The sequence below is a fragment of the Salvia splendens genome, chromosome 7 (genome assembly GCF_004379255.2).
Source record: "Salvia splendens isolate huo1 chromosome 7, SspV2, whole genome shotgun sequence".
NCBI lineage: Eukaryota > Viridiplantae > Streptophyta > Magnoliopsida > Lamiales > Lamiaceae > Salvia > Salvia splendens.
Window position 1 is genome coordinate 10,930,759 of NC_056038.1, and position 23,152 is coordinate 10,953,910.

Sequence of the window (23,152 nt, forward strand, 5' to 3'; positions counted from 1 at the left end):
GATGGCTACTCTCATCAGCCGTTTCCATAGGGGATAATTCATCCCGTTGAGTTTAACGGCTAGAGTAACATTCTTACTCATCTTTAATCGTGTCTCCTCCATATTTGGTTTCTCTTCATCGTCTGAAATGTTGCAGGTTGAAAATAACCGCCTTCTTGGTCGGGAAAGGTATTAGGCTATGATGATTTTGTTATGAGCCTTTGCTCTGGTACCATGTTGAAAGATATGAGTATTATTCATTCAACTTGTTCTGAGAATTACAATAGGTAAGCCTCCTTTAAATAGGCCAAGGGTTACATAAAATTGGCAAGATTTGCCATAATACTCATTCCCTAATTAATTTTTTTTCCTTGCTTACCTATTTTCCTTACTTACATATTTTCCTTTCTAACAGAGTCTATACATAAAATTACTTCATCCCGTCCAATTCAAGATGACAACATTTCTTTCTGGGGTTGTCTGAAGTGACCTCTTTCTATATTAGCAAGATGAAGTATGTTTTTTAATGTGCTTTTTTTTCCTTCAATTTCTCATGTATTTTAAATTTTTTTAATCTATAAACTAGAAAAAGTTATATTTGAAGGGTTCAAATTTAACTAATTATAAGGAGAAACTTTTTAAAATGTAAATTAATACAAAAATCTAGGATAAACATACTTTGTGGAGTATTAGAAAATTATATTAGAAATAATTAAAATATAGGATTATTTGTAGTTTGTAAAAACTTAGAATTGGTCAAAGCTCGTGACTTTAGTAATAATTATCCTAAAATTTAAATACATTGACATCTTATATGGATATTATAACATCAGAAACAAAGTTTGTGATATATGCAAAACTCAATCTTATTGCATAACAAACAACTAAAAATACGGAGATCATTTTTAGGTATTATGTATGTCATTATTAGTTTATTTTAAGGTCCTTATAGAAGGATAATCTAAAATAATGTAAATGTGACCTGGAATTCGAATTTTTTTAAATAACATAAAAAACTTACTAATTGACATCTGTATAAGATATAGTATTTTTTAAACCATTATATTGACAAATCTCGTGGTCAAGATTTGACCTGCGTTTTGTATTAAAATTAATCTTGTTTTAATCAAAGTCCCTCAAAAACGATTTACACTACTTTGAGAATCTTATTGAAGTATTTATGCTACACACTTTCTAAATATTAGATGAGTATAATTATCCTAGTACACCTTCAATTTTGCATAAATATGACAAATAATACGTATATAAGTTTTTTTTAAGGAAATAATACGTATATAAGTTAAAACTTTTGAAAGTATGAATATTGCCAACTGCCAAGTCGGTCTTCTTTCACTTTTGAAATATGAATAGTGCCAAATCGGTGTTTAAACATTTATGATGTGCTGATTGCTAATTATTTTGGTCAGTCTGACTGATCAATTATTGCAATTTACTGATTTTGCTTTTGCATTTGCATGTGCTCTATCTAATGAATGGTTCAGCATAACATACTTTTTTTAATGCACGCCCATTTTACCTTTCCAGTAAATGTGATATCCACAATAATATGATTCCTTATAAATGAAATTGTATGCAATCTGTTTCAAGTCACCAGGGGTTTCATAGCATCCACATATCCATGCTCTTCCGCAAGAGTATGGATATGAGCTCGGATCCACATTTTATTCATTTTTTACTCTCTACTCTTCCGCAAGAGCACAACATCCATATCCATGTTATTCCGCAAGAGCATGCTCAAGGTCCCATCATTCTATTATTCAATTTAAATACTTCAATTACTAAAAACATTTCCACAATATTAAAATGCATTAAAAACATCTGAAATACTATTACAAATTACTAAAAAGTTAAAAAATACATAATTAAAATCCTAAAAATTAAAAATTACATAATTCAAAATAAAAAAATTCGAAGTATAAATGAGAGATAATTTGATGCAAAGAATGGATGATGAATGTGGGTATTTATAGATGATTTTGGGATAAAAGTTTTTTTAAAAAAATAAAAAATTGAAAAAATGGTAAAAAAAACGGCTATATTTTTGGGAATCCGATTTTTTTTCTTTTTTCCGGATCATTTTTGATTTTTTATAATTTTTTTAAAAAAATTAACGGAATAAAAACGAGCCAATCAGGAGGCGCTACGTAGGCGTGCTCTTCGGCACGGCGGTGCTCTAGCTATCGAGCAGGGTCTGCCGTCGGCAAGAGCACAGCAGCTCACAGCGGTGAGCATGGACGTGCTCTTGCCGTCGGCAAGAGCACCGATGCAAATGCTCTCAAATCCTACTTTTTTATATCTCTTGATATTTGACTATTTTTATGAACTCTCTATAGTGAAACATATTAGGATAATTGATATTTTTTCAGAGTAATTGTAGTTTATTTTAGAACGAAAACGAACTTCAGTTATATACATCAATAACATCTAAAAAATGTTTTCTGGTGAGAAATATTTAACTAATGTCTAAACGATCTTCATGCTTATGGATATTTTAACTTTGGATCCAAGCCACTACTAATACAATGTGATATTTTTCAATAGGTAGTAGGGGACAGTGAAGGATATAAGTAACGAGAGAAATAATTAGAGAATAAGCTATGGAAACCAGAATTACATATAAAATTATTGTTATAAAAAATAACTTCGACATTAAAAGAGCCAACAATATTGAAAAAGTGCTAGTCGCTCTGTTATAAATAGGGATGTCAATCGGGCCGGCCCATCGGGTTTCGGGCCGGCCCTACTCGGGTTGCGGGTCAATCGGGTGCGGGCTAATCGGGCTGTGAATTCTTTCGGGTTGTAAAAGTTTAACCCTAACCCTAAAAGCTCGGGTTTCGGGTTAGCCCAGCGGGTTAATCGGGTTACTACCGATAAGATTAACATGCAATCAATCCAATAAATAACGATGAAAATTAGTTATATTCATAAAATGTAAAATATTTAATTATGATACATTTGAGATATATGGTCAAACGCAATCATAAACATGATCAAATACTAATATTTGAGATATTTCAAGAAATGTTAATGCATGTTGTAGTAATTTAAATATTTTTTTAAGTGAATTTGAAGTTTTTAATTTATTTATCAATTATTATATTAATAAAAATTCAATATATAATTTGTATATTTAATATAAAATTGAAAGTTATTTTTTTAGTTATCTATATTATAAAATTAATCAATAAAATGTCGAATTATGAGTAAAAAATAGAATAATAGAAATTTTATCGGGTTTTCGGGCCAACCCATCGGGTTTTCGGGTCTAGCCCTAACGGGTCGCGGGTTAATCGGGTGCAGGCTAATCGGGTTTTAATTTTATCGGGCTAGAAATTTCCAGTCCTAACCCTATAAATTTGGCGGGCTATTCGGGTCAACCCACGGGTTGCGGGCTACATTGACATCCCTAGTTATAAATGCTAAATTATCACACATCCTTAGCAGCTAAGCAACATAATACAAAATAAATCATAAATATCTTTAAATTTTATATCTGTCAATTTAATGATTCAAATACTTCAAATATTTTTTTGCTGATTTTTTAAGCATCTTTAATTCAAGAAATAAAATCCATAATGAAATTTAATTTAGATGATAAAAAATGAATGAAAGTATAATTTTCTTACAATTAAGAGCAAAGTTTAATAATTAAATTTATTGATATTACTATATGATATTGTTAGGATATATACTGAAAAACATGTTTCTTGTAAAATTTAATTTCCAAGCATTTATGTGAAGAAATTTATTTACCGTATGATTATTTATATATATTATTTGTTGATTATATTCATAGAAAATAATAAATAATATAATTATCAGTCTTATTCTCAATTTATGATTACAGAAGATCTTTCTATCCGGACCATGTAGAATTAAGTTATCGTTATTCTCAATCTTAACAGATGTGGACAACCTATCACGAAGGTTGATAGTGTTGATCTGAAGTCACTTCATATCTTGGATGACTGATAACACTAGAGTGTGGTGTATCATTGAACGAGTCGCGTTAAGATAAGTACTTCTTGTTGGCTAAACTAAGTACGAGGTCTAAGCGGTAATTGATTTCTTAACCTATATAAGTAACATTGAGCATACAGTCCTAGTAATAAGCTACTTTGACTCGCTATAAGTGCCGATTTTTCGCAATACAATGTTATTTTGGGAAGCGGTGATCAAAATACGAGAAGAAATAGTAATGTTACTTTATAAAATTGTGTTTTAGCTATGCCTAGGTTGATATTGTCCCCAACAGATTTTTTGATCAATTTTATATTCTACAAAAACCTAGCTAGTAGGAATTTATTCCAGTACAATAAATTAGGCCATGCTGAAACTCTTAGCACTCTTTTGAAATAAAAGTAATTAGATTGAGCTAATTAAAAGCAAGCAAGTTCGATTAATTAATGGACATGGAATATCTTAAAGTTCGATTAATTAATGGACATGGAATATCTTAAACACGAAAAGTGAATTAAATTAAAAGGAGCATGAATTATGTAATATGAATTTAAATAATAAATTAATATTAATCACGACAGTAATACTAATTAATATTTCTTATAAACTTTAATTAAATTGAGCTAATTTAATTAAGCAAAGTCTACTAAAATAAGACCTATCCAAATCACTTTAAATTTCTGGCAAAGCCCAACAAGTACTCTATAAATATGGGAGGTGAATCGGATAACAAGGCACCCCTTACAATGCTTGAGAGTTCGAGTCGAGCCATGGGCTGGTGATGTTGAACGTCATGGTGCAAGGGGCCACCACGCACTGCGCCGGGTGTAACACGCAAAATCCATAGAAATTTGCAGCAGCAACAACAATAATAATAATTATTATTATTATTTCGATATTGTTTTCTGTGGCGTAGACTATTGATTTTTAATTGCATGCGCTGGCAATATATGTATATGTATATATTTGGTCAACTTAATTGTGATAATCACGTTGTTTAGGAGATCAGGTTGCTGTCCCTTTTCATGTTTTTGATATAGACCAATACAATACACACCTCGTCCTTTTCTACTATCCATTCGGTTTGATTTTCATTGGTAGAAATGAAAATAAATCTAGATGAATTTGGTACCAAGATACACAGATTTACTTCCTGCCATTCACTTTTGCAAGAGGAAAAAAAAAATCTTTACATTATTAGTAAAGTTAGTATTTTCTTCAAGAGAATTATATATTTGTAAATGCGTAGAGTCAGGGACGGATCTATATGGCATTCACAAGGGGCAATTGCCCCACCTAAAAAAATTCATATATGCTATTTTTAATAATTAATTTTAAATTTTTTTAAATTTCCTTATTTTTGCCCCTTCTTAATGTATTAAAATATCTCTATGTATATTTTTGCCCCACCTATGTAGACTTCCTGGCTCCGTCCCTGCGTAGAGTAATTTTGAATCTTTACTATACCAACTCATGCAGGAGTAATTTGAAATTATTGTGTTTTCTTTAATGTGAGTGCTTTTGCTTTATGATCTTTGGTCACTTTTTTAAAGGTGGTGGTGCTAATTCAAAACCAGCACTTTTACAAGGTGCCACTATTTTGATTAATCTATCCAAGAATGTGGACTACATATTGAAGTATATTCCATTATGCTTACTATATTTTACTTTCTGAGATTAATAAATTTGATCACAACTTCTCGTTTTAGAAACCACTTGAATCAGTTCAAGGCCGCACTATTACTCATTTCATCAGAATCATTTAACACTTAATTTTGATGGGTATATCCATTTGTACAAATGTTTTGGTCTACTTTGGATAATCAGGTTTAATAGAGGTAAAGCCCAATAGGCCCAGTTGATCTTCTGCAGCTGTATTGTCTCTCACTTCATCCCCAACCTCCTCTATACTTTTTCACCGGAATCGTCCTCAATTGTAGGAAATCTTCAAAAGCAACAAACCTATAATTTTTACAGACAAATTTTAAGTTTATGGCAAATATGTTATTCGTTCAATGTTCTTGATATTAACTACTAAATTGTCTATTTGTCTTGGTTTAATTTAGGGTGGACTTAATAATTAGACCCTAGAAAATGAGATTTGTTCATTTTAGGTCTTTGAAATATGAAAAATTACGTTTCAAAAAGGACAATAAAAAATTACATACGAAGTGTTTCTGATGATCATTTTGCCCTTTAGGCCATGAAGGATGTATGAGTTTTTTAATCTCTAATTATTACTCCTAGTACTTTATAATGAAATCATCATTCCTGTAATAAATACATGTCTTATTTTTTATGATTGCATTGGTTTTTTTTTCAATAAACATACATACACTATATCTAAGCAAGACTTTTATCTCTCTCTCTTACACTTTTGCTAGTGTAAAAACTTTTTAAAATGGATGCGTGTGACATATATAATATAGTAAAGAAGTTTATGATAAAATATCGACCTATTGTCTTATCACTCACATCTATCATCTTCGATTAATAATTAATTTAATCATAAACATAATTACGTATTGTGACATTGGCAAAAGGATTTCGTGCTTTGATAATTGCTTAGTAGAGGTTTTATATATAGATATATAAGATATGGTAAATAGTCATATAAACCCACACATCAAGATTCCACCTAAAATTCGGCTCATGGGATAAACTTAGAAAAAATGAAACTTCGTAATTTAATTAGCGAATTTCAAACTTTGTGGGATAGACCATATTTTGACCAAACTTGGTGATTTAAATGGCTATTTTCCCAACAAAATAATTACAGAATTATACAATAAAATAGATGTGCGGAGGGGAAGAGAGAGAAAAGACGAGTTTGCCCTCAATTGCAAAACAGAACGAAATAAAGCATGAGAGGGAGATAACAACAACAAGATTTTTTATATTGGCTCAGATATAGTATATCTATACAAGGGTCATGTTAAAATGCTTATAGTATTTCAATCTAAAACTAAGACCCATCCTACACCATTAGATGTTAAAATGAGTAGATGAGATAAATCTCACAAGCTTCAATAAATAGTACTCCCTTCGTTCCGCGATAGTGGAGACGTTTCTTTTCGGCACACAATTTAAGAAAAATTGTGTTAAGTGAGTTAAATAAAGGAAGAATAAAGTAGGAAATGAAAAAGGTAGAGAGATGAAGAAAGAATAAAATAAGAGAGAGTAAAGTAAGTGACAAAAATCTATTGATTTTTACTAAAAATGTAAACGATTCCACTACTATGGGACGAACCAAAACGGCAAAATGAATCTACTACTATGAAATGGAGGAAGTAGATAAAATATCAATAAAAGGGTAATATCGTCGATCTGTCATAATATGACAATTTTTGTGATTTTTCTGATATCATAGTGTATTAAATACGAGAAGATGTTTTGTGTGAATTTATATCATATATAATTTTTCGCTGGTAATCCGCCAATAATAGTAATCCGTCGTTAAACAGTGATAACGATGGAAAATTCCTCGGTAAATTTACTGTATTTTGTACAGTATTTTTTTGTTAGTTTTATACATTTTCCATTGGTAAATTTACTGTTTTTTTAGTATTTTCGTGTTAGTTTTATACATTTTCCATTGGTAAATTTACTGTTTTTTTTAGTATTTGCGTGTTGGTTTTATACTCATAATTTCGTGTTGCGAATAAGGATATTGCTTAAGAAGATGTTAAGTACTGCAGAAGTCAAACTACTTTAGTTTAAATGGAAGATACACCAAATATGGAGTACTATTTTTTGTATTCCAATGCATCAATTATAGCAATTTTTGCTTTGGAAAATTGCAACATGTTGGTGTAACTTTCTCTTCACTATCCATATTTATCATCGTCATATTTTTATATTTACTAATATTTACTAATTAATTAAGTGATTGATTGAGTTAAAAATTTATGTTGCTTCAATCATTAGCTACTAAAAGGTCAACATAACACGAGAGGAGAAATATTTGATCGGCTGATCCAATGATTTCGAGCTTAACGGTGAAGTTACTTTTATCTAAGATTGAAATTCTGTCACAATCTTTTCCTACTTTATATTGTGCTGATTTTGACAATATTATAAGTAAATATAATACAATGAGATAAGAAGAGATTGAATTATGATAAAAAAATTATTTAATTAGTTAGAATAATAATATATGTATATTCAAACAAAGTACTTATAAATTTACTTAATTAACTTTAATATTTATAATTACTATTTAAAGAGCTTGAATATTTGTGAAAAAGTAAAACAATAAATTTATACAACCATTAATTTGACGCTAAGATGATCCAATTTCGTTGAAGGGGGTGACTATGCTTCATTATCTTATAAGAATATCCATTCGAGAATATATTGTGAGTTTTAATTTCATGATCCGAACATAAATACATATAATTTAGAGTTTCAAGTTCCCAAATTGAGCGAAAAGAGATTATTCATCATGATATTCGTTAATTAACAATCTATCAAAAATAAAGGGCAACTTAATTTGGCTTGTCATATATCATATCCAAAATCCACTGAACATCCTATCCCATAAATATTCCTACATACGTTCTTGCAAATTTATTCAAGTAATTATTTCATCATCCATGCATTCCCTGAGTCTGACTTTTTCCATTTGATTGTCAGTATCGATGATGTCACAACACTCACTCATAGACGTCACCACGGTTCCGGAACCGCCGGTTCCGGTTCAATAAATTGATGAACCTGAACCGGCCCGGCCAAGGTGTGGCGGTTCCGGTTCGTGAACCGTGGAACCGCCGGTTCAAGTGAACCGTGGAACCGCCGGTGATTGGCCGGTTCCGGGCCGGTTCGGCCGGTTCGGCGGTTCGTTTTGATTTTTTTTTTTTTTTTGCATTTTGTAAATTGTAATTCAAGTTTAAAATGTAAAAAAACTTGCGTAAATAACATTAGAATGAAGCGATGTACAAATGTAATTTTATTGATACAAATTACAACTTCAAAATTACAAATTACAACTTTAAAATTATAAATTACAAGTTAAAATTTACAAATTACAACATAAAAATTAGAAATTACAACTTCAAAATTATAAATTACAAAAGACTTAAAGTCTTCATTACAATTTACAAAATTACATATTCGAAATAAAGGGGAGAAAAAAGAAATAAAGGAAAAGGACTTGAGCTCAACTTAAATTTAAACTTAAATTTAAAATTTAAGTTGAAATATAAGTTGAGATGCCTACGTATCCTCAATGCTCAATTGCATTTTGGAATCAAAGTCCACGTAGTTCTCTTACCTTGCTTACCTATTTGGCTTGATCGGAAGTATTGGCGCCTACTCTTCTTCGTTGGGGAAGTAGTCTTGGTCGGGTTGTACTACTAGTTTGTCCCAATCCGGTTCTTGGTCTCTAATTTCGGCGGAGCACCAATCATCAAGTAACATGGTGGCTTCCATGTTTTGTCCGGTGAGCCTACTTCTTCGGTCGTCCAAGACGTTGCCTCCAACACTAAAGGCGGACTCGACGGCGACAGTGGAAGCCGGAACCGAAAAGATTTCCTTGGCCATTGATGCAAGGATGGGAAAATCTTTCTCGTGTGAAGACCACCAATCTAGGACGTCGATTTGTTGGGGAACGGGACCTCCTTCTTCCTCATTGAATGAAAAGTGTGAGTCTAAATATAAATCTAACTCACTTACCGAATGTGCCGTCCTTTCTCCGCTGCTGAAGGCGTATAGGTCCGCCAATTGGATATAAGAAAAGGCGGTAGTCCGCACATAATCTTTTTCCGAGCAAGTATACCAAATGGTGCTCTCAAATTAAAGACTTATCATATAACATATTAAAACTTACTAACATATTAAAACTTATATCATATAACATAATAAAACATATTAAAAAACTACTAACATATTAAAACTTATTATAACATATTAACATAGTAAAACATTTAATTTAGAAGTTTAGAACTTACTTGTAATCGAAGAGCGGCTCGCCTTCCCACCTCCTCCGCAACTTGTGCTCTAGAAGGGGCACGACGACGACGAGAGTCACTTTGATCTTGGGCAATTCCCTTGCCCCGATCACCACCACGACGAGATGAAGACATGATATTATGGAAATTGGAAGTAGAGAATATAGAGTAGTGTTTATGTGATATTAACGTAAACAAGAACAACGTGAGTAAATTATGAGCGCAAATAACGTAAACAACTTGAGAGAAAGAGGATGGAGAATAGAGAAATTGAGATTGAGAGAGAAATTCTTATCAACACAAGAATGGGGTAAGTAGAAAATGAAGATGAGGGGGTATTTATAGGGGAAAAATGTGATTAAAAAAAGAAAAAAAAAAGAAAAAATTTCAAATTTTTGAAATCCGGCGGAACCGCCGGTTTACCGCCGGAACCGCCGGTTTACTCGTTGAACCGCCGGTTTTTGGTCAGAAACCGCCGGTTTCGTCAACGGTTTTCTGGCAAAAACCGGCGGTTTCTGACCCGGTTTCTGAAAAGGCTACGTCTAGGCCGGTGGTAGCCTGAAAAGGTGTCGGAACCGGCGAACCGCCGGTTCGGAACCGCCGGTTCCGGTGAAAACCGGCGGTTCGGAACCGCCGGTTACGGTTCGCAAATTTCATGAACCTGAACCGGCCCGTCGGAACCGCCGGTTCCGGTCACGGTTCGGAACCGCCGCTGACGGTTCCGGTTTCGGTTCCGGTTCGGAACCGCCGGTGACGGTTCCGGGCCGGTTCAGCCGGGCCGGTTCGGTTTGGTGATGTCTACTCACTCACATCGATCCATCTGAGAAAAAAAATAACTTAATTAGCATTTTAGGTCAAATAAAACAAACAAATACTCCCTCCGTCTCTATGTGGCTGAGTCGTATTCCTTTTTGTCCCACTGTAGCTGAGTCATTTCTTTTTTTGACAAAAAGTACTTTACTATCTCTTACTTTACTCATTATTCATCTCTTTACCTTTTTTCTTTCTATTTTATTCTCTTTTTACTTAACTCATTTAAAACAATTTTTCTTCAATTTCGTGACGAAAAGAAATGTCTCTACTACAGAGGGACGGAGGGAGTACGAGTTACTATGTAATGTTGCGTGATTAATCATGCATGCATATATGTATTTTTTAAAGAGGATCAATAAATACTACCTGATACCGCGTAGTGGCGGGTGAATACACTTGAATGATATTAATACCATCCGCGGAATGAGAGAAACACGGTGGCAGATGGGGGGGCCATGCTCGAGCATATGTAGTGATAACCTCATCCGATTTGTCGACCGTCTCGAAAAAGAAATTGTGCGGGGCTTCACAAGGAGGGTGCCCTGGTGTCGAACCTGTAATAAGGGAGGCGTATGTCGGGACGCTTAAACCACGTTTCGAGGGGCATCCGCAGCTACGCTTAAACCACGTTTCGAGGGGCATCCGCAGGTAGCTGCGCGGGAAGATACTTTCGTATATTTGTGCTGAATAACCCCAAGCAATAGAGATCGTCCAGTTGCTTTGCCTTCGGTGGCATATGATTTGCTGCAGCATCCTCGACTGGTCGGCTGCTGCCGCCGTCATGAGGTGGCGCGTTGACTCGAAACGGTCCTTGGATGGAAATATTGGCTCAACCACGTCCAAGTGGTGGAGCTAAAGCAACGGGGTAAGGGGGTGAGATGATAGCAGACCGGATATATCGTCATGTATATCAATCTGTAAAACAGGTTTTAATGTACAATTGATAACAAACGGTAAAATTGACTGGGGTGACCTGGTGATTCCCGAGCTGGGGAGAGAGATTGGCGCCAATATCAGCAATACAGTTTTTAGTTGTATTGTCAGAAGAAAACAAGTAAGCATATCTGTTGAGACAGTTATCCATATCCATATCCTCAGCCAAAGCTTTGGCAACAGGATAGCTCATGATGATCCCAGCTCCACCAAATGCCTCGTCGAAAGAGAACCAATGACCCGACAATATAAACTCCGATTGCCCCCCAAGATAGAAATATTTGGTGTGATCCAGCTTTGCCACCACATCGACTATATTATCTACCAAAAAAATGGTGTCATCGTCTCCCATTACCACCCACCTGAATTCCTGCTCCCCAAAATCCCTCATCAGCTCCAAGATCCCGTGCACCATCCTCTGGGCTTCTTCAGCAGTCCGCTCAGGTCATCTGTAAGGCGGGAGAGAAGGCGACCACGGCCCTGTTGGGGGCTTGTCTAGGAAGAATCCGCCTCGGGTAGCCCCTGTCCGCCACCACGACTCTGTGTAGGCCTTGCGCTGGTGCGACGCCTTTTCCGACCCCAGTATCCCGAAGAGCAGGTGGCTCAGATTAGTGGGAGTCGGAATTTCTGGCGATGAGGATTTGTAGAAATTGAGCTGTTTGTTTATGCATGAAATGTTGATTAGGTGTGGAATCAGGAATATTATCACTAGCGTGCTGCATTGCCCTATCACTCTTGATTTCATATTTTTCTATGCAATTTCGGAGTGCACTATGTGTTTGTATATATATTGAGTTGAAGTGTGAAACAATCAAAGATTATTGATAGGCCATGTGACATATATATACTTAGCTACGGTGCACTTGTCAAATTATAAACCAATATATGCATATGCCGATGCCAACCAAGCCTATCGTTTATATCATTCATTGTTTACACATCTTTAATTTCTAATCAATAATGAATGTGTGAGGATAACACCTGTCCAACTTCATTTTACATCTAATACTCATTAAATTTTAAAGAGATGATAAAAAAAATAAGAGAGAGGGAGAAATGTAGTGAAATTAAGTAATGTTAGTGGATTGTGAGGTTCATATTGTTAGTGGTATGTAATTAGTTAAAAACTTTTTATATTAGACTTGATTGAGTTTTGGGAGACGCCTCAAAATTGTAAAAACTAATCTATTTTTTTAGGATGGAGAGAGTAATAAATTTCAATATTTTTTTAATAATGTCACAAGTTTCTAATATCGGATTATCATCGCATTCATTAGATATCAATTTTCTATGCTTTAGTATAATTATAATTATTAATTGACATTTATTCCATCCAATTAAGATGTAGTAGTATAATTTTTTATTTAATTTCCCTTTATTAGTTAATTAATTATTGGGATTGAGAAATCCAAAGTTAACTCGTATAATTAACTTCAATTTTTAAAGTAAAAGTTAAGTATGACTCATACTATTATAAAAATATAGTATTTTATAATAGTGAGAATGATTAGAATTAACCAATTAAAGCAGAGAGTTGTCTTCATGTTGAAACAAGGTTAGTGATGTAGAAGTCAAACTACTTCAGCTTAATTGGAAGATAGTACTACTACTATACTACTTTTCCACTTCCAATATTGCACTAATTATGGGTGTGCATGCTAACAACGAATTGCAACATAGTATTTCTTTCCCTTCTTTATTGTTTATAGTTAAGTGGTAGTAGATGATTCAGATTCACATACATATTGTTTATTACTTTATGATGAAATCATCATTCCTATATTAAATACATGTCATATTTTTTATGATTGCACTGGTTTTCTTTTCTTTTCTTTTTTGCAATGAACATACATAGCTTACAACTAGGCATGCACAAGGGTCGGGAACCGCCGGTTCCGGGCCCGAACCGGCGGGTCAAGGGTCGAGAAATCCATGAACCTGAACCGGCCTGCCTAGCTCCCGGCGGTTCCGGTTCCGGTTCAAAAAACCGGCGGTTTACGCGGCGGTTCAAAACCGCCGGTTCCGAGCCGGTTCGACGAATTTTTTTTTTTTTTTTGCATTTTTCAACTTTTCAATTTTAATCAAATTACATTACACTTTTCAAGTTTGTTTTTGTATGAAATGTGAGTAAATAAAATTGAAAAAAATACGGCTAAAGTTGCAATTTTATTGAAATTGCATGTTTACAAATTACACGTTACAAGTTACAACAATTACAAATTGAAAACATATGGCGGTCTTGAAGTCTTAAACAAAATTTAAATACAAATGAGACTACTAGTGAAGAACTAATTACAAATGACAAGAAACGACGTTGAAGTTCTTAAACGAATAAGTGTATCATATATATACTCTTAACCGGCGAAGAAGATCTTTCTACATAACTAAATTAAGGACACATTTAGCAATTCAACTTTAAATGTTGAGTTTCGTCTGACCGAAAACCGGCGGTTTATGACCGGTTTTGCAGGCCTAAACACTGACCCTACGACCTAGCCTCTGAAAAGTTACCGGAACCGTCGGAAACCGGCTCCCGAACCGCCGGTTTACCCCGACAAACCGCCGATTAACCACTCAACCCGGCGGTTTACCCCGCAAACCACCGGTTCCAACGGCTATCCTAAACCCCTACGCGAACCCTACGAACCCCTAACCTACGAAACACTGTTCGATCCTTTGAACCGGCAGTTCGAACCGCCGAACCGCCGGTTCACGGTTCAATATATTGCCGAACCTGAACCGGCCCTTCCGACCCTTCAACCCGCCTGCCGGTTCAAACCGCCGGTTCCGGGCCCGGTTCCGGTTCATGAACCGGCGGGCCCGAACCGGCGGTTAACCGGCGGGCCGGTTTGTGCATGCCTACTTACAGCTATGCAAGACTTAATTTTATCTCTTTCTGTTACACTTTTGCTGGGTGTAAAAACTTTTCTAAATGGATCCGAGTGACATAGTAAAGAAGTTTATGATAAAATATCGACCTATTGTCTCATCACTCGCCTCTATCATCTTCGATTAATAATTTAAATTAATCATAAATAAAAACAAAATTATGTATGGCGACCTTGGCAAAGCAATTTCGTACTTTAACGAGAGCCATATTGGTTATAAATGAAAAGAACAGTTTTTATGCAGCCCAGCCCAGCCCAATCCATTTATCAAGTGGGTCTGACCTAGGTCAATATTTAAAAAGAGAAACTCAGCTCCATGGGCCGACCCAATAATTTGACCACTCTTTTTAAAATCTTGAAAAAAATGAAAATCCCCGTATATATATTATCGCATATTAGTATTATTATATTAATTTGCAGTGCTTTTATGACCATAAAGTATAAATTAACTTTTCCCTCGTATATTTGATTTTGCCAAACAAATTAAATTATTGATGCTGTTAAATAGTATTACCAATCTCAATCATTTCACTAATTAAATGTTACTGTTTGATTGCAAATGTTGCAATATTATTTTATACTACTATAAATTGTTATTTGACAAAGTTTTATGAAAAAATCATATGGGTTGAAAAAAATTTATTTGATAAAGGCCCATAATAGTTCTTAGTTTTTATAGTATAAGGTAATGATCCTAGATGAATACATTTATATGGAGTATAAATATTTTTTTGGAGAAACAAAAGGTTGTAATTGTATTTGTACCGAGATTGAGAAATGATATTCTGACATGGATTGTGAAGATCGTAATATTCTTCCTAGTACTATAAGCCAAAAGGAAAAAGGAGTTTGTTTCCCTTTATTTTATTTTATTTTATTTTATTTTATTTTTAAACTAGGAAACTGACACCCACCCACCAACTCACAAACATTACAATTTGACATGAGCTACTGCACCAAAACATTAAATGTTACAGCATTTGGATGTATGTCATATCCTAAAATTGTGGATAAACCTTACAAACTCATGTATATGTATGTATGTATGTATGTATGCAACGGGCAGAAAAATATAAGTATGACACATACACATACACATACACATACACATACACATACACATACACATACACATACACATACACATACACATACACATACACATACACATACACATACACATACACATAGTGTGTGTCTAGGGACAGAGAAAGAGGATAGAGCATGCAAGTAGTGGCAGTGTCTGTTAGTATTGAAAATGAGTGGATGGAATTGGAGAGACCAAATTCAGCAGGAGAGAGATAGAAGCCTGGGCCGACACACTACAGAACTGCACTGTCAGTCACTGCATCCACTTCTTTAGGCATGCAATGTTTTCTAAATATACACAACTAACAAATTTCTGTTTTGTCATTAGTTTTACTTATGTTGGCTATTAATAAACTATGAATTGATTAAATAATGTTCAAATGTCACCTTCCTCTGGAGATGGAGATGTTCATACTGCTCTCTTGAATCCACACCAGTTAACCTTGAAACAAACTACACATCTTTGCTTTCAACGTCACAAATAATATTGTTTGTTGATCTAACCCTAAAAACATATAGAAATAGCTAAGGTTTCATCCCCAACACTCATCTCTACATCTTCTACATATTTTTATCTTCAAATAATATTGTTTCCAATTCGTAAATTGGAACCTGAGACAAATGAATGTAGAGAACCAGTGGGCCCTCACAGAATGAGGAGCAATCCAATATTTGCACCCCCACGCTAGATGCATGGGCATATATATTTTATCATTGTTATTTCGATGCATCCTATAATATCCATCACACCGCGAAGCGAGTACTATAATTTTAATGCAAGATAAATGGCTCTTTGTGCTATATTATTACTCCATTCCTAGCTTGTCTTTATTTTACTAGCTACCTATATGTATATTCCTAAACTGCGCGCGTAGACAATAAATGCTAGTAAAACATACTCCATGCAACAGCTATATAGTGTTTACGTTTTTTATAGGACCGTTGCATAATGTCATTCTATTATATGCCTCAATTCTTAGAGCTAAAATACATACTATAAAACAGAAAAATTTGTAGATTGATTATAAATTTATTATGCTAGTATGAAATGTGTGTGTACAAGACAAGTGTTTTGAACTCATTAGTTGTTCCATGTATATATATGTATACAGAAAAGCCTATATATTCTGCAAATATGTTTTCTGCTTAATAAAAACCTCTGCAAAAGCTGCTCTTCACTCTCACAACACTCTCTTCTCTCTCTCTCTCTTCACACAATAAAATCTGAATCCAGATTTTCAGTTGCATATATACTTATTCCTCCTTTGAGGTTGAGAGAGTTGAAAATTGAGATGGCCACAGGCGCAAGCGAGAAGAAGGCGACAAAGTCAGGGCAAGAGCCGGCGCAGGAGCCGGAGCAGCTCCCATGCCCGCGGTGCGACTCCACAAACACCAAGTTCTGCTACTACAACAACTATAACTTCTCGCAGCCGCGCCACTTCTGCAAGGCCTGCCGACGCTACTGGACTCACGGCGGCACCCTCCGCGACATCCCCGTCGGCGGCGGCACCCGCAAGCGCTCCCGAACCTCCTCCTACACTCCCACACCCGTTTTCTCTCCCGGTTATCATCATCGCGACTTCCTCCACCTTCCTGCTGCCGCCGCTTCCCAGCTTCTCGCCGCTAGCCACGGCGGCGCTATGCCGTTTGCGCTTGGCGTTGGGCTTGATGAGGTCGGGTTTGGGCCCGGAAGGCCGAGTTGGCCGTTTGCTGCGGTTGTCGACGGTGGAGGTCACACCAGCGTGGCATGGCACACGTGGCAGCTGGAGAGTGGAGACAGTGGTTTTGTTGGTGGAGACTCTTTTGCTTTTCCTGATCTTGCTATTTCCACTCCTGCTAGTTTTTTCAAATAAACATACTCCTACTGTAATTGATTTATTTATCATCAAGATTAGCACTTCAGTTAAATTATCATCAGTTTTACTTTTTAGGCAACATAAGATGTTTCTTTGGCTTTAAATTTTATTTACTATTACGAAAATGTGATGGCCCATATCTCTTTTAGTTTAACTTTATTTTACTGTACTAATTTACATAATGTCAAATTTTCGTAAATGTTAGCACTTCAGTATATTATGTCACGCATCAAGTTATATTTGTCCCAAATTATTCACTAGATCGATGCAAGTAGTTGGAAGAATTTAGTATAAATTTCCTGATAAATAAAAATAGGAGTATAATTACTAAATCGATGCAAGTAGTTGGAAGAATTTACTTAAATAATGCACTGTCCTACAATAAAATTCTTATTGCCAAAGCGAAGAAGTATTTGTATTATAGTATTTCTTGTATCCTCAAATACACGGTACAAGAAATTCTCATAATTCATAAAGCTAAAATATGAAGTGTTGGCCGGGATAGTTTAGTAACGTAATAATAAAATACCAATCATAATGTTAGTGGATAAGTAGGATTAGTTGATTAATATGTTGAATCATAAATATTACAGGCGGTATTTAATTTTGATTTGTTGTCCCAACGTTGTATTCAATAATTTGAAGGCTAAATAGGGGGAAAATTTAATTTTGCAAGAGAATAAAGAAAGTCGTTGTCAGTTGCATTAAGTTTAAGAGCATAGGAAACCAACAGAATATAAAATAAATAGGTACTCCTAATTAAATGAAGAGGATGCTATTTAGTCATATATGAAAAACGCAGAAGGCGGCTCCTAATTAAACATAGCCACCCAAATTCAAGTGTGTTATTCTCAAAGAAAAAAAATGCTAATCTATTCTGTTTCCATTTGCAGTCGATAAGTGTGAGTTTCCAATTGATCACAAGTACGACACTTCACTCAACTTTATTCTATTTATTTTTTTATATTTTTATGTGAGATAGGAAAGGCCAAAAGACGACACTACACTACAGTCAGGAGGGGAATTAGATTTCCTTTTCCTTTTCCTTTTCCTTTTCCTTTGTTAATATACATTCTGGAAATGTAAAAGAGAACAATGATATCTCATTTAATTATATTAAGTAGGATATTCATTTTGTGATCAGTTACTACTTTTTAATTTTATCATTCATGAATCAAAGGTACTAGACAACTTTCTTTGTCACTGGCTACTTTCTTTATTCTTTCTAAGAGCATCCACAGCGGTGAATGGACACCCGTCCGTTCGTGCCTGCTCACCGCTGGCGCGGCGCTGCTCGATGCATTGAGCACATCCGTGCCAGCGAGCAGATGACGTAGCGCGTTCTGATTGGCTAACGGCATTTCCGTTGATTTTTTTTTAAATCGAAAATAATACCAAAAATAAAAAAATTCAGATTCCCAAAAATATTGCCGTTTTTTTACCCTTTTTCTGGAATTTTTTTATTATTTTATTATTTTTTTATTCCCAAAATCATCTATAAATACACACATTTATCATCCATTTTTCACATCAAATCATCTCTCATTCATATTTTTTCATACAACTTATCTACATCTTCCTCTCTCACTCAAACCCTCTCAAATGAATTTCACCAATCTCATTGTGGAAGCAGAGCGCGAAAAACAAGAATACTATGAATAATATCGTGCCGCCTATGAAGCCTATGTCACCGCGAATACCCCCGCCCCTCCTCCTCGACCAACTAGATCAACTCACCGCTACATCCATCGTGACCGGGAGGGAGCCAACGAAAGGCTCGTTGCCGACCATTTTTCCGACCAGCCACGGTTTCCGATTCAACACTGTGAAGGCCCCGTCTCGGCTGTGGTACGTGAAAAATATCGCCGACATCATGTACACGTGTATTATCTTGCACAACATGATTATAGCTGACGAAGGACCGATGGCGGCTAGCTTTTACGACGAGGATGAAGCCGGAAGCTCAACCACGAGGTCTCCCCCACGTCGAGGTGTGCATACGACGGTGGGCGAGAGGATCGAAACAAGGAACACAATGCGCGATACCCGAGCCCAGATTGAGCTATAAGAAGACCTAATCAAACACATTTGGGCGAAATTCGGCCACGAGTAGTGGTTTTTTTAATTTTATGAATTTAATTATGTATTTTTTAGGATTTTAATTATGTACTTTTTAATTTTTAGGATTTTAATTATGTAATTTTTAATTTTTTTGTAATTTGTAATAGTATTCTGGATATTTTTAATGCATTTTAATTTTGTGGAAATGTTTTTATTTAAATTGAATAACAGAATGGTGGGACCCTTGAGCTTGTCCTTGGGGAAGAGCACGGATGTCGGTGTTGTGCTTGTCACGACCACAACTCCCTAGTACTAGTGAGCGTAGCTATTTCGCAACTAAAATAATCTCATCAATCATGAACTCATCATAAAAGAAATAATTAACTCGAGGGAATAGTCTCGAAGGCGAATGGGTACAAAGTCAAGTCATAATCAGAGTATCGAAACCAAATTCATAGTTTTCCGAGAACAACATTTAAATGCAGCGGAAGGTTCCAAGACAAAATAGTATGTATGAAGACATACTACTTTGGGCTACTTAACTACTTATTAACGGCCTCTTCCCAACACCCTCGTCGCCTCAATCACGTTCAACTTGCACGTTGGAAAAGAAACATGCAGGGCTGAGTACGTGATATACTCAGTGAGCACAGTGCCAAAAACAGTTTTATTTAATTTGTCAACCATAGTTGAGTGAACACGGGGTTTTTATTTAAAAAGCCCCGAGTCACTAAATTCCTTTCATTTCATAAAATTGATTGCGCAATCACATAAACATAGATACCATATCAGTAACTAGTAGATATATGACTAGTTATGGGAAAGAACATTGGTGTGCTTTGAAATGGCTAATGAGATACTTGAAGGGAGCTACTGATATTGGGATCTTATTTGATGGAGGAAGTAAACATGAGGGAGATGCTCTTATGGGATGGAGTGACTCTGATTTTGCTGGAAACTTGGATACGAGGAGATCTCAGTCTGGATACCTATTCACTCTATATGGTTCAGTCATAAGTTGGAAAAGTAGCCTTCAATCAGTGGTTGCTTTGTCCACTACTGAAGCTGAATTCATGTCTTTGACCTCAGCGGTGAAGGAGAGTTCATGGCTAAAGGGCATGTTGAAAGATTTTGGTGTGCTTCAAGATTCAATAAGTATTGGATGCGACAACAACAATGCATTGTGTCTGGCAAAACATCAAGTCTATCATGAGCGGAGTAAACACATTGACGTGCGCTTACATTTCATTCGGGATCGAATAGAAGAGGGAGAAATAAGGGTGTTCAAGGTTGATACGGCTGAGAACCCGACTGACATGCTAACGAAACCTCTGCCGAGAACCAAGCTGGAGTTATGCATGGATTTGGTGAAGCTTAAAAGGATTTGCTGAGTTGCTGTTGAGTCATCAAGGTGGAGTTTGTGGATGAAGTGATGAATCAGCTGCATTGAGCTGTGAACGGAAGCTGACTGAGATGACAACGTTCAACAGCCGTTGGATCAACGTTTAATAAACCGCATTCTAATCCTAGCCGTCGATTAGATTCGACCGCTAGTTGTGTCAGATTTATATAGTTTGTTGTAGTTAGTTGTGATGTAATTCTTTTGTGATTCAGTTGAGAGCTTTGAATAAAATTCCTCACAAGTTTCTCCCAACTCGTCTTCTTCGATCAAACACACACTAACACGCACAAATCAGATTCTTCCACAATTATAACACTTCTGGTTCACATATATTACTACTCTCGTGTTCAATTAGTTTTATCGTTATATTGGTATTCATAATTTTATGAATTGTTCGTCAGTTGTCACAGCATTAACCTTTTACATAATTGAATTGTCAGTACAATCCCAAGTGTGAAATATTCTGGAAACTACAAAGTTATTCCCGAATAAAACTTATTCTTAAATAAGGGTATGACAATTTTGTTATTCCCAAAATTGAGTGGGAGTAGTATTTGTCTCCTAAGTCCTAAGTGTGATGCATTTTTAATTATTACATTAAACAAACTTTGAAAATTTTAAAATCATCTATATATATATGTCTTATAATTTGGGACGAGATCAATTGAGATTTTTTAGTATAATTGAGAATTGAGATACATATTAACCACTTAATTTTATTAAATGAGTGGTCTAGAATTTGACATATAAAAAGTATTTTTAGATTAATTAATTATAAAATGGTAGAATAATAATTTCATGTTTTAATTAGGGTTATCAACTCGTGTTTGGCGAATTGGGCGATTTCTGTGAGATTTCTCTCCGATTTCAACTATTCAACCACCCTCAACCCGTGGTCGCCAATCTCCGCCGCCGCAGCTCCGCCTCCCTCTGCTCCATCCCATGGCGGAACACAGTCGAGCACTCCGGCAGCTCCCCGAGCCCCGAACAGATCCTCTTCTTCCTCCTCCCCTCTCAAGCCGAAAATCATCGCCATTTTTCTCTCTGTATTCCCTCTCTTCTCCATCAAAATCGGAGTCTCGAGAATCCTATCAGATCTCGACTCGAAATCGGTAACCAACCAAATTCACCGCCATAAATCAAATTCTCCCCAAATCTATTCTCTAAATTGAACTCGTGAAACTGATTATGACCTAGATCCATCGATTTTTCGTTTTCCCCTAATTCATCTTCCTCTTCAGAAATTGAAATTGGCGCATCGCGGTGGTGGATGTTGCGAGAGGACGGCGGCGGATGGGTGTGGTCGCAGGAGTAGGTGACGATTAGCATGTTTGGATCGGCGCTGCTTCTCTCCACCTGTTTCCTCGCAGGGCAGCCCTTGGAGCTGCTGCATCTATAATAGCCTCTGGAAAATTAATCAACAGTGATTTATGGAATTAGTTTAACTAATTTCAATCAAACAAGGTGATTAATTAATTTAAGATAGTATTAGTAATGACCTGGGATATGGGGAGCCTTTGATCGGTTTTTGGCCGTATTTCCCCAGCCTAATCATAATTAGTGTTGCCCACGGTTCGAAAACCGGCGGTTCCGGTTTTGGCGGAGGCGGAACCGGAACCGGACCGTGAGGCTATTTCACGGTTCCGGTTCCGGTTCGAAAACCGGCGGTTCCGGTTCCGGTTCGGAACCGTCGGTTTTCCGGCGGTTTTGGGGGTTCCGGTTTTCGAACCGGCGGTTTCGCGGTTCAATTATTATTATTTTTTTTTAAATTTGAAATTTGGCTTTATACAACGAATCGGAACAAGACAATGCATAATTCAAGCACAAATAAGACGAATAAGGAGAAAATGAAATAAATTTTATTGATTTTGAGTTGTAACGGACAACGATACATTACAATTTACAATACATAAGTATACAATACAACAACATACAACAATGTAATATAATTTACAAGTGTCGTCGCCTCGTCGGACTCGGAAGGTAAATAAAAAAAACATGAAATGGGGGGGAAAATGAAAAATTGAAAAGGGCTTGGGATCAACTTAAACTTTCAAAGTTAAACTTTTCAAATTTAAGTTGAGTTGTCTACGTATCCACAATTTTATTGAGGAATCAAAGCCCACGTAGTTCTCTTACCTTGGGTAGCACTTGAGTATAACAATGCTTAATAAGAGTAGCACTTGAGTAATTAAATGGAAA

General features: G+C 35.7%; 2 protein-coding genes and 1 pseudogene across 2 annotated transcripts; 1 reads left to right on the forward strand and 2 right to left on the reverse strand.

Annotated features, from left to right (window-relative positions):
- Nucleotides 1-10,640: 10,640 nt before the first annotated feature.
- LOC121741235 lies at nucleotides 10,641-12,375 on the reverse strand. Its single transcript, XM_042133946.1, has 3 exons — nucleotides 11,695-12,375; nucleotides 11,088-11,573; nucleotides 10,641-10,728 (listed from the first exon to the last, which is right to left on the reverse strand). Exons 1-3 carry the CDS (start codon nucleotides 12,067-12,069, stop codon nucleotides 10,711-10,713), a joined length of 879 nt encoding a protein of 292 aa, XP_041989880.1. The 5' UTR covers nucleotides 12,070-12,375; the 3' UTR covers nucleotides 10,641-10,710.
- Nucleotides 12,376-16,674: 4,299 nt separating this feature from the next.
- Nucleotides 16,675-17,606, forward strand: LOC121741131 (dof zinc finger protein DOF3.4-like). Its single transcript, XM_042133831.1, has one exon. The coding sequence runs from the start codon at nucleotides 16,924-16,926 to the stop codon at nucleotides 17,482-17,484; it is 561 nt and encodes a 186-aa protein (XP_041989765.1). The 5' UTR covers nucleotides 16,675-16,923; the 3' UTR covers nucleotides 17,485-17,606.
- Nucleotides 17,607-21,689: 4,083 nt separating this feature from the next.
- Nucleotides 21,690-22,360, reverse strand: LOC121810383 (annotated as a pseudogene).
- Nucleotides 22,361-23,152: the final 792 nt, after the last annotated feature.